The following is a 12,677-nucleotide window of genomic DNA, read 5'->3' on the forward strand; positions in this document are numbered from 1 at the left end:
CTGAACTACTGAGATGAAAACAAAGACATGTTTATGCTGCAGTGAAATCATGGCTTTAGGATATGATAGTCATTTATCTATATCTGAAGGGTATAAACTGGTTCCTCAAGCATGTAACTCAGCACTAAGTATACATACTGGAATCAATGGGACCACTTATATGATCAGATTTTGTGAGACTGAAGTCCAGCAGTGAAGGCAAATTGCTGAAAAGTAACCCCAGAGCTAATTAGGAGGAAAAGGATGAAAATGACATTGCAATACATACAATGGGCATTATGAATTGGGGGGGGGTTGGGGAAGAAAAGTGCTTAGATTACAACCTTCTCCTGAAAAAGCATGTAGAAAAAGCTCTTCTGTGATATTTGACATTCAGCTGGATGGACATGGAAATGCACAACACAGAAGTGCACAATCATGCACTGTTATGGCATCTTCTAAGAAAAAACAAAGGTCTATCACCTCAAAATTGCTGCAAGTCAAAGGAATACGTTTTACACTACTACCCAAGGAAACATTTTAAAACAGCACTGAACTTATAACGAATGCAAAAATGAGAACATATAGTTGTTTCTTTTCTTTCTTAAAGTCTTTCTCAAGTTTACACCATTTGCAAGCAAGCAGTGCATTCCCTTCCCTTTAAATGCTGCCTCTACAGACTCAGCCTAGTATCTCACTATCAAAGTGGGTTCCCTCCAGCCTCATATACCATATTAACATCATTATTAAATGATGACCTCAGTAACACCTATTGTAATCCTATTGTCTTCACTAGGGTTCTGCAAATGTAATTTAGCACTTCATTTGAAGGCAATGAGATTGCAAAGGCAGTCTAGAAAGCAAAGCATTGCTTTTAACAGCATCTATGACCATGCACAGCAGAGTACTTTAGTCTTTCAGTTGGTGTCACAGATATAACACTAGTAAAACCTGACATTGCTTAGTATAATTGTTCTGCATACACCTTTACACCAATATGATACTTTGAAGAGAATTATAATGTACAGATGTTATTAAGGAAGCAATCGCACATTATGAGTATGACAATTACATAACTTCACTGAAGTCCCATTTTTGGCTCCTTGTACTGCTTCAAATCCCATTGCTTTGGCTGGCAACATTTGTTTTCAAGAGGAAAAAAAAAAAAAAAGCAATATACACTCTGAAGACCAAAGAAGAAACTTACACTAAACTTGGGGAATATTTGTCAGACAATTCCTACTTGCAGCTCATAGAGATGGAAAAAGTCCACGCTCTCAAATTTTTCACTTATGGTTACTGTGTCTCAGGTTTCTCATAGCTCAAGAAAGCTGATTAGTAACCCTGAACATCTTTATATACATTAAAAATATTTTAAAATGTAGAGCTTAAGTCTGCCAAAAAAATGAGCTGTGAGTAGATCGTATTATTATTAAATACTGCTAGTTTGCATGAGAGAAATTCCTACTTTCTCAACCATTTCTGGACATCGTACACTAATTCAGATCAGGTAGTGTAATAATACCAAATAAAAAACACAGCCTTGCACAACACTGAACAATTGTAACAGATGATTAAGATGGAGAGACACAAAAGCTTGAAAACAACGCAGCTCAAAAGGAAGTTTCCTATAGACCTTTGTCTGCGCGTGCACACTCCAACCTTGCAGCTTTGTGTCTTGTGCCAAATTTAAAAAATCGAGGTAAAGGCAAAGCATAGTGGGGGTGAGTGAAGACCAGCCAAATTTACCAGGCATGTGCTTCCCAAGAGAAAGCTGGAGGAGTTCCTACCCATTCACAGTGACCGTACTGCCATCCAGAGGTAGGCTGCACCTCAGAGCTAGCAAAGTCTTCTTGCACTGGCATGGAGCAAAGACTTCCCTTCAACCCACAAGGCAGACTCCACCTTTCAGGAAGGTGGACAACTGATAAGGCAGTTTAGTTCTACAAGGGCTTGAGGTTTTACTGCTCATGCCATTGCTAAGCATGGATCTATTGCAAAATAGCCTCCAAGCGGGTTTTTCTAGTTTAATTTGTTAGGAGATTGTTACAGTCTCATTTTTCAGAGCAGCTAAATGCATGCATACAAATCTTTGTTGGGGGAATTATTGTTGGTTTAAAATAACAGCGGGGGGGCGGGGAATGACACTTCTATAAAAAAGTTGAGCAAAGTCTGATATTTATTTTTGGACAGTAATCTGAAGAAACCTGGAGCTCTTGCTGAGTTTCACCAAGAGAACTGGTTGGTGGAGAACTCGCTAGGATGTAGTACTGGTGTTCACATTTCCTCTCCAGGCTTCTGTACTGAACATTTCAGTTTATAAAGGCAAACGGTGACAGACAAGCTTTCCTTTTTCTTCAGTCAACAGATAGAAGGAACTCAGATAAAGCATGAGAGATCATTTAGACCATAAGAGGAAACAGGAATATGGCAGGATGAGAAAAGTGAGCGGCTTATCTGTTGGTGACTGTGATCCAAAAAAAACCTGATCTATAACATACCTTTATTGGTTGCATCTGGCACTGGTAAGTGAGGAGTGGCTAAGTAGCTTATTTAACTAAATGAATACAAGAACATTCTTACCTCTTGACCTAGACTGAGAATAAACTGTCATCACAAATAACATTTAGGATTGACATATGCAGTAAGGTATCTTACAGTTTAATATTAAAGACCAAAAAAATGCAAAGTTAATTTCCATATTTTTCTACCTTTTTAATAAAGAATTCTGCATACTTTAGATGTTTGGAATTCTTAAAACTGAAATAGTGATTTCAGGTTTAATTTATAATTTAATAGAGGAAGATTTGTCTGATAAAACAAACAGCACAGGTCACAAAGACATTCCTACTCCATTCAGTAGATTAATTTGTAATCACCTTATTAAGTAAAATAAAGGCTTGACATGAGATATCTATACTACTACCAATAATTTATAGACTCTTAGCATAAGAGGTGTATCAGATTACTTGGATAGAAATAGCAAAGGGCATTGAAATAATTACTTGGAATCCAAACAGAATTATAAAGTCCTTCCTTCAGAAAGAAATCTTTTGTCTCCATACTATCCGCTGCTGATGCCACTGAGCACTCTAGAGAGATGGAGAAAGAACTCACTCTGGATGAGGACAATCAATCAAAATCTTCTCCGGAACTAGAACTGCTGTTATAACAGATCAATAAATGCTACTTGTTGATCTACAGCAGCAGAATCATGAAGGCGTCTACTCAAATAAAACCCTACGTATATGTGTATTAACCACTGTTTGTGTACATGTCCATTTAAATATTAATTCTAAATAAACTTCAGAGATTTGTATTATTGTATTCATGCACATACATAATCTGACATTGACTAAAGCACCCCTTACTGCTCTGTTAGCCTGAAATTCTGCAAGAGGAAAAAAAAACAGAGAAGTCAAATGTTAATGGAAAGTGGGATTTTCCTTGCAATAGCCTCAATAAATATGTCGGTTGGGGGAAAAAATAGGACAAAAATAGAAAGCTTATATCTTCAATATCAAAGAAAAGAATGTTTGTGTCAAATCTGTTGGAGAAATTGCCATGAATGGTTCATCTTTGTGAAAATATGACCCTTGTAATGCTAAGATCAGGGAGACATAGGATGATAGGTTGAATAAGAGCTATTTGCAGAAGCTAAAAAGGTCTATAGGAAGTTTTCATTTACATGTCTATTTTCCCAGTATTTTTAAATGGGTAGGAGAGGAAAGTGTAGAAAACAGGTTTTCAACGTGGTTCATTAATTAGGATAAAAAGCGAAGTATATTAGTGTGAATATTGAAAAATCCTTATAAACTGCATTCATTATTTTCAGTATGCAATATTTTTCATTTGCATTCATCTCTATTTCCTTAGTTTTGGATCATTTGTGCTTCTGTTCTCTGTGGCCCATACTTTCCTGCTATTGTATACATAAGTTCATCTTTCAGCTTTCCTAAAATACTCAGGGGAAAAAAAAAAAAAGTGCAATGAAATATACAATACCTTTTAAACCAGAGAATTAGAAAAAGACCTTTTTATTAGCCTCATCTGTAAGGTTTGCTCAGGGAAGCATGCACTAATCCAGCACCTAATTCTACACCATTCCTCACACAGAACATCCAGTTGTCTTTGCTCAGGATTTTGCAAGTAGAATAAATCTTACCATAAATTTCAAATAAGTTTTTCCATGAGTGGAGACTTGGGAACTTGACCCTGTTGGGACTGGTTGTAACAGCCAGCAGATCACTGGGGAGTTCAAAACGGGCTACATATGCTTAACTCAAAGAAAGCACATTAAAGGGCAGCAGTCATTGCATCCATACCAAAACACAAAACTTGACTCTGCTCCTGGTTGATCCTTCATGCCAGGCCTGCAGCCCCAAGACAGACACCTCAACATTCAGTGAAAAAAAATGTGCCACAAATTGACTATACTTCTGTTCAACTAAACTTGCACATGGCATATTTTATCACCTTCCTATGTCTGCAACAGAAGGTAAGGAAAGAAATACTGATAACGAAGGTGCATGCAGAAAAAAGTGTTACAGATGTTGAGGTATTTTTTTCTCCTTTTCTGTATCCCCTCCTGATTTATTTTAGATTTCACAGAAAATCTGGTGGCTCATTGTTCTATTGTTTGAGTTTTATATAATCTACCTGCAATTGCTTACTCTTTCCATGATCTCCCAGAGACCTGCTTTACAATGGAATGTGGTAACTGCAGTGGGCTTTCATTGCCAAAATCTTTATACGTGAAAGTTAACTAATATATTTCCTTCTATGCTTCATCAAAAAGGCTTAGCTAGAAAATGTTTAACAACTTTAGAATGCAACAGTAAGGACCATCAGGAGAGGATGTTGAGGTGGAGGATGTTTTTCTTTTTAATGAGAATAATATAAACTGAAGTGTTCTTACTCAGGGCATAGATGCAAACGCAAATAAATCACTTCAGGTGAACATAAATTCTGCTTGAATTGTAAATGACCCTGCTAACAGAAATTAGATTGAGGCAGAAGCTTAAGTTCTCATCTGTACACCTACTTTTCTTTGGGGCATTTTTCAGACTAGCAAACGAATTTAGACTTGAGTTGTAGAAAAGCTATGATTCTGCTGTGTGCACTCTGCCCACAAATCTTCAATTACTGTATTTAAGATGTTTAAGTGAAAAAGACTGTCGAGGCCTTGGCTTGTTTCCTTATTTTGGGATTGTTCTGTACCTGTGGTGAAGGAATAATTTGATTTTGTTTAGTGTCATCAAAAAAGCCATTTTTAGGAACAGACTGAAAAATACAAGGGGTTGGGTTTGCTGCTTCCCCCTTTCCTCCCTCATAGTCTCTGGTGGACATTTACTTATGCAGTGATGTACGATAAACAATCCTTCAGACTTGATATTTAAATTTGTGAAATGGAAGCTCAGAAAATGCAGGTTGCAGTCTATAGACAGAGCATTATTGGGGTGTGTTAGTTGTTTTCTTTTTACTTTTTAAAAAATAACCAATCAGATCATTTAAATGCCAGATTGAAGTGTCTCTTTCATTCACAAAATATAGTCCAATAGCTGACTTGCTTTGAAATTGAAAACAGTGTCAGGACCTACGTTAGGTCAATGTAAATTTGGAACAACTCCATCAACTGCGAAGCAGTTAAATTCATATATATCAGTGATTTGAAATTGGCCTATAACATACTTTAATTTCTTAACCATTTCACAACAGAGATAAATCTCCTACGTATCAATTATTTGCTTTTGCCACTGTTACAGCTATGTCAGACTCACTGATCACATTCTTCCCGATTGCTTCCCTTATCCTAGAGAGATAATTGTACACAATAAAGGCAAAACAACAGATCTCTTCCAGCTGCCTGAAAACTTTAAGGAGAAAATTATCAAAGCAATTCTGTCCCAAGCATCCACTTGCCACTCAAAAGAATGTAGCTTCTTAACCAAAGGCATGTAAGAATTTGTTTTAATCCATGGAAATGTGAGCTATTTCAAAGAAATTAAAGAATTGCCTATAATGAGTATAGAGGACTAATAGTAGAAATCATATTTTATAGAAAGGTAAATCCCGTACAATTTTTAATCAAATGATTCAGGAGCTTCCTAATCACATTTTAAGGGCTTATCTAAATGCCAGGCAATTAAAACTCAGCAGAAACATAATAAAAACTCAGTGCAATTAACATTCAAAGTAGCTGCTAATTTGTCCATTTATTTGCAGCTCATGCAACTTCATAATAGAGTTTGCCAGACTAACCTGTTTAGATATACACCCCTCGTGCCAGCACAGTTATTAAAACAAACAATACATTTACAGTGCATCTTTCAATCTGCTAAAGCTGAGCAAAACCACATTTGAAGCTCTGAGACTCGCACCCAGCAGTGTCCACTTTAAATAGAAAAATCTCATTGATTGCATGAAACTCAGGTCTCATTTTTGTCCATCGATTCCCCTGGTGACCTTCTGCAGCATCAAAGCCCAGAGCGAACCCAATCTGACCCCGACTTTATGTGCATTATTATATTGAGAGACAGGAGCTACTTACAGTCCATGCCATTGTCTCCGTAGATATGTAATAAAGTATTCTAGAACTGCTCCTGCAGAGAACACTTCATGCACTCGGCATTTCCTTTTCTCCGTCTCTCTCTCTCTCCCCTCCAATCTTAAAATTCTTCTCTTTGCTGCGCTGAATGCTTTTTTTCCCCCTACAGTGGACAGCTCAAATGAGCAACTTCAGACTTTGACTAATACTCACATAACTCTCAGTAAACAACATCCTTCACACAGATCTATAACTAATAATAATGCTCTTTATTAAGCTCTCCTGTGAAACAATATGTCTAATAAAAGCTGCTCTCCATGCCGTTTTAATTATAATAAATCACCTTCATTATGATGCATACTTCAATATAACATGCCTAATGCTTAGCTACCTAGGATACTACAATAATGAGGACAGAGAGTAGACACATCTTGAAGAAAGTTATTTACACACACTGAAAAATTCTACAGTACCCTACTGCTTTGCAACATGAATTTCAACAACTTTTATCTTACCTTACTGTTCATAACATCACAGCTGAGAAGAAAAAAAAAACTGAAAAATGCTGTTTACACAAATAACAGGACCCTGAATACATCCACTAGCATGGAAAAATAAGTCCTCGCAGTGCAATCATTTCTCTATAAATGTATAAAAGTATTTTACCACCCTGTGCAACAAATCAGTGATGAGACTATAGGCTGTTGTGCGCCGGTACCTAGGGATTTCATGTCAAAGTCAACTTCCTTGGCAATCCCTAGGGAACTGTGCTGTGCACATTCTCATGAAAGGTGTGAAAATCTGATTTTCTAAAATGGATCAGTAATTCTCTATGAAGGGGAAAAAGATCGATAAATCTTTGCTAAGTAGATTGTAAAGGAAAAATTATTCTTTCAGTGACAGTACATTAGGATCCTCCAAACAATCTCAATAAACTAAAGACATAGCATTTCTCCACCAGCTACTTTTGACTTCTGATATATTTTTGTAATCTCAGATCATTCTGCAATGCACATACATTTATATTTGCTAAGCAATGTTCCATGTTGATGTTGATTTATGAGTATATGCCATTATAATGCTTGGCTGTGAGTAGAAAAAGAAAATTATTAGCTGCTTGTAACCTGATAGATGTGATACGAAGAAATGTCATTACACCCATGCACACATATATGTTTGTTACTATATCACTCTCCCTACCCACACAAATATTCTGTATTCTCTATACCAATATTTACTACACTGTGTGTATTTATATGACTTTTTGTTTCTGCACAGAATTAGCTGCATTTCCAGGCACTGAGAGTTAATTATAACATATACAGCATCCGTAACTCTACTAGATGCTTCACAGACCTGAAAGGTGTTCAGCTAGTTACTGAAGTAGCACAAGCCAACTGGCATTTACACTTTCAAATCAGATAGCCACCTTGTACTTAAACATGCAATTTTACATACCAGCAAAAGCAGCATCTGCCTGAAGACAGCATGATAACATGGCCTACAGCGAGCAGTCCGAATGTATTGCCAAATCAGAAGCAGGCTACACACGCAACCAGAGGAATTCATTTGTCCTTTTTACACAATCTTTCTCCTTCTGCAGAGAGTAAGTGGAGCCTGCTAGAAGCGTCTGTAGCATTGTTTCTGCAGCAGCAGTAACACACATGATGTGGGCACGGAAATGGCCAGTCCAAATCTAAGTGCCAGTACAAAACTCAGTGCACTGGGTTCCGATTCTACTCCTGGCGTTCCCAGCACAGAAGTATTCTGGGTGGTAATCTTTGAGGGGACGCATGCTGGGGAAAGTAAAAAAGAGCTTTGTCCCTCTCCCTAATGCTGAGAAACCAGAGAAGAGAGAAGGCAGTCTTTAGTTGCCTGGAGAAGTCTACAGTCTGGAAACCAGCCAAGAAGGTTGTGGAATAAACACAGGAAATCAAGCCTAAGGATGTCCAGAACAAAGCGAGAAACCAAACCTGATGGGAAGACATAAGTGGGGAAAAAAAGTTAACTGCTCTAAAACTACTTCACGTTTGACTTGGACTTCCCCCAAAACAGATGAGCTTTGAACCTCGTAGTGCAATTCTGAATGTTTTAAGATGCAAAACTGTAGTGGAGCTAGTAACAACCCTAAAAACAAACTCTGTATCTGATTAGATTTCTCTGGCATTGTCCTAGAAAACATCATCATTTATACAAGGCACTGGCTTTTCTGTATATACTTTGACAGTTGAAGAATCCTGCTTGAACAGTTTTTCTAATTGTGTAAACTTTTCTTTTTGTTGGTTTGGGGGATTTGTTTTGTTTTTTATAAGCAGGGCAATACACAGCAATACCTAGATGTTGCCCTAGGTCCCAGTCTAGGGTACATTATTAGAAGATACCCAAACAGACTGGGCAACAGCACTCTGTCACCTTTGAGAGAGAGTGCAGGTAAAATTATTTTCTTCCCCCAGCCATCACTACCTCCATATCCACCAAAACGAATGAGATGGGAGTAAGCAGAACTACCATGGACAAAGGAAGATTATAAAGAAGAATAACACAAGTGGCACATCAATCCCTGATGAAGTCAGTGCATATCACTATCATGAGGGACAAAAGGATAAAATTAGGTTCCTTTGGATTGTCAGATCTCATTGTTACCATGGAGGACCACAAGATGATGTTCAGTAGCCCCCTGCAGCTTCTCCTCAGACTTGTGTATTTTGAACTCTTTCACTGGGGCTCCCCAAAGTACTTCACGCACTTCAGATTGTGAATCTTCACAACACCTCTGGCAGATTCATCCTCCAGGTACAGCATGGAATAGAAATAAGGTCCCCCCACACCCTACACACACTGTATGGGGTACGCAGAGGGGCTGGGTTAATGTTTCAAAGTTGGATGCTTCATCCACACTAGTCTGAAATTTAGACCTAGATGACTAGGTCAAAACCACACAGGGAAGGAGGGCCAGGCTACTTGTTCCCTTTTATTCTAAAGGCACAGGGACACACCTGAAAGACAGAAAGATGTAGCTAGTAAGTAGAAGCCTATGGCAAGCACCCATCAAAAGGGGGCTGTGGTCCATGCAGATGTAACGTATACACACACACAATAATATACATGGTCTTATGCTTCTCAGATACCCCAAACAATTTTTAGATCTCAGAAAGAAACATGAACTTGTGTTCTCTTACTATAAGATCTGGAGAGGGGAATAAAAAAAAATCTTCATTGAAACCAAACCATGGAGGTAGTCAATCTCCCTGTAGCATCACAAATGCTTGCTTGAGGTGATTGGCTTGCCGAGGCGATCGGCTCCGGGGCAGATGCGTTCTGCAGCGGAGCCGGGGATCGAGCCAGGCAGGGCTTTTTTTTCACCATCGAGGCCAATCGAAGCAGCCGAGGGAGCCACCAGGACCCGGCAGCCCTCGCGAGGGAGGCTGACGAGGCGTAGGCAGAGCCAGCTGCGCCCCCTCCCCGGCCATTCAAAAGCAGCCCCTAGGGAGCTCGAGCAACCAGGAGGGCGGCGAACAGGGCATGGCGTGTCAGAAGGGTGGGGTGTGGCAGTTTGCACAGGCAGGGTGAGCCCCTCGCCGCTTTCTTGCAGCGGTCTTTCCCTTCAGTACTTGTAACCTGCCTGCGAGGAACCTGGCCATGGTATCCAACCAGGCAGAAAACCATGGCCTCCACATCTCTTGTGGCCTCTCCAGCCAGTCACCAATGTGGCCACTCAGATGGAGGGCTCGGGGAAACAACGCAGCCATCCAGGTCTTGGGCTGCAGGGTGTGCCCGAGTCTTCTGTCGGTATCCAACAGCAGCAGCGAGGGGTATGCCTGTGGGAGGTGTGCCCAGGTTGAAGAGCTGCTCAGCCAGGTAGCAGAGCTTTGGGAGGAGGTGAGCAGGCTCAGGAGCATCAGGGAGTCAGAGAGGGAAATTGACTGGTGGAGGTGTACTCTACCCTCTCTGAGACAGACTCACGAGCCTGCCACAGCACAAGTGTCTCCTGCTACGCAGAAGACAAAAGTTCTCTCATCCCACCAGGCAGTAGGAGGAGACCTAGGCCAAGGCGGGGAATGGAGGCAGGTTCCTGTTCGGGGTGGTAGGCGAGCCCTGTCCCTGCCCACCTCACCTTCCCATCTACCCTTATATAACAGGTATGAGGGTCTAGAACATGACAGTCAGAACAACGATGTAGACGAAAGCCCGTCCCAGTTGGAGAGGGTGCCTAAGGCAAGGCAACCTACCCCCCGCATTGCTACATCTTCTGTCAAAAAAGAAAGAAGTGTTCTTGTCATGGGGGACTCCCTTTTGAAAGGGACAGAGGGCCCAATATGCTGACCGGACCCAACCCACAGGGAAGTCTGTTGCCTCCCTGGGGCTCAGGTGAGAGACTTTGCTGAGAAAGTCAAGCGCCTGGTACGGCCCACTGACTACTACCCGCTACTGGTCTTTCAGGCTGGTAATGACGAGGTAGCAACGAGAAGTCCGAGAGTGATCAAAAGGGACTTCAGGGCTTTGGGGTGACTACTTAAAGGATCAGGGGCACAGGTTGTGTTTGCCTCTGTCCTTCCGATAGGGGGGAATCGATGCTGACGAGCAGACTCATCACATTAACACGTGGCTTCAGGACTGGTGCAACCGGCAGAACTTTGGGTTTTTCGATCACGGGAAGGTCTACGCAACACTGGGCCTGCTGGCACCAGATGGGATGCGCCTCTCTCAGAGAGGGGTGAGGATTTTTGCTCAGGAGTTGACAGGGCTGATAGATAGGGCTTTAAACTAGAGTCGAAGGGGCAAGGGAATAAAACCAGGCACGCTGGTGATGAGCTAAGGGATGGTGTGCTAGAATCAGAGGGACTGTGTGCTAGGGAGGCCCTTCGGTCAGCTCCACAAGGTGCTGCGTGTAGGGAGGCGCATTTGAAGTGCTTGTACACGAACGCACGCAGTATGAGGAATAAAATGGATGAGCTAGAAGTTTTGGCCCAGTCCTGCAACTACGACATCATCGGCATAAGCAGAACCTGGTGGGATGAGTCCTGTGGCTGGTGTGTTGCAATAGATGGTTACAGGCTCTGCAAGAGGGACAGGCAGGGTAGGCGAGATGGTGGGGTGACGATGTACGTGAAGCATGGGCTGGACTGTGTGGAACTTCAAGATGGCTATGGCAAAGTTGAGAGCCTCTGGGTAAGGATTAAGGGACGAACAAATAAAGGGGATGTCGTTGTGGGAGTCTATTACAGACCACCTGGCCAGGACGACAACGCCGATGAATTATTCTTTGCAGAACTAAGAGATGCCTCGAGATCAACTCCCCTTGTCCTAATGGGGGATTTTAACTTGCCAGATGTCAACTGGGATCACCACACGGCTGACACGAGCAAGTCCAGGAGGTTCATAAAGCACCTAGATGATAACTTCTTGGTGCAGGTGCTAAGACAGCCAACTAGGAAAGGCGCCCTCCTAGATCTATTGCTGGAGAACAGAGAGGGTCTTGTGGGAGACGTGGCAATTGGTGGCTGTCTCAGTCATAGTGACCATAAAGTGGTTGAGTTTAGAATTTATGGTGACAGAAGGAAAAGTGTCACCAAAACTTCGGCCCTGGATATGGGGAAAGCAGACTTCAGGCTGCTCAGGGAACTAGTCAGCAAGGTCCCCTGGGAAACTGCTTTTGAAGGCATTGGCGTCCATCAGTGCTGGTCAATCTTTAAGCACTGCCTCCTAAAAGCACAAGATCAGGCAATTCCAAAATATCGGAAGTCAGGCAAGCGGGGCAGAAGGCCGGCCTGGCTGACCAGGGAACTTCTACTGGAGCTTAGGCAAAAAAAGAAAGCGTACGGCTGCTGGAAGGAGGGTCAGGAGACAAGGAAGGAATACAGGGATGCTGTTCGTATTTGTAGGGAGAAAATTCATGTGGCCACAGCCCAACTAGAGTTGAATCTGGCCATGTCTGTGGGAGACAATAAAAAAGGTTTTTTTTTTTTAGATATGTGAACAGAAAAAGGAGAACAAAGAAAACATAGGTCTGCTACTAGATGGGGAGGGTCTCCTCACAGACAATGACATAGGCAAAGCAGAGACGTTTAATGCCTTGTTCGCCTCTGTCTTCAACACTGATGATAGGCTTTGGGACCCAGGGTGCCCTGAGCTGGAGGACCATGATGGTGGG

At 41.5% G+C, this 12,677-nt stretch overlaps 1 protein-coding gene across 3 annotated transcripts in view; it reads right to left on the reverse strand.

Moving 5' to 3' along the window:
- Window positions 1-12,677, reverse strand: part of POU6F2 (POU class 6 homeobox 2) — a 331,845-nt gene that overhangs the window by 284,210 nt on the left and 34,958 nt on the right. The window contains exon 1 of one of the 3 annotated variants that reach the window (XM_080582232.1): window positions 6,530-6,682. The exons of the other annotated variants lie outside the window; for them this stretch is intronic. Coding sequence (XP_080438358.1) covers window positions 6,530-6,541 — 12 coding nt within the window. The 5' untranslated portion in view covers window positions 6,542-6,682. Of the gene's footprint in view, window positions 1-6,529; window positions 6,683-12,677 lie in introns of those variants that run through there. 3 annotated transcript variants of the gene reach the window in all.

This window comes from Anser brachyrhynchus (genome assembly GCF_964034855.1).
Source record: "Anser brachyrhynchus genome assembly, chromosome: 2".
NCBI lineage: Eukaryota > Metazoa > Chordata > Aves > Anseriformes > Anatidae > Anser > Anser brachyrhynchus.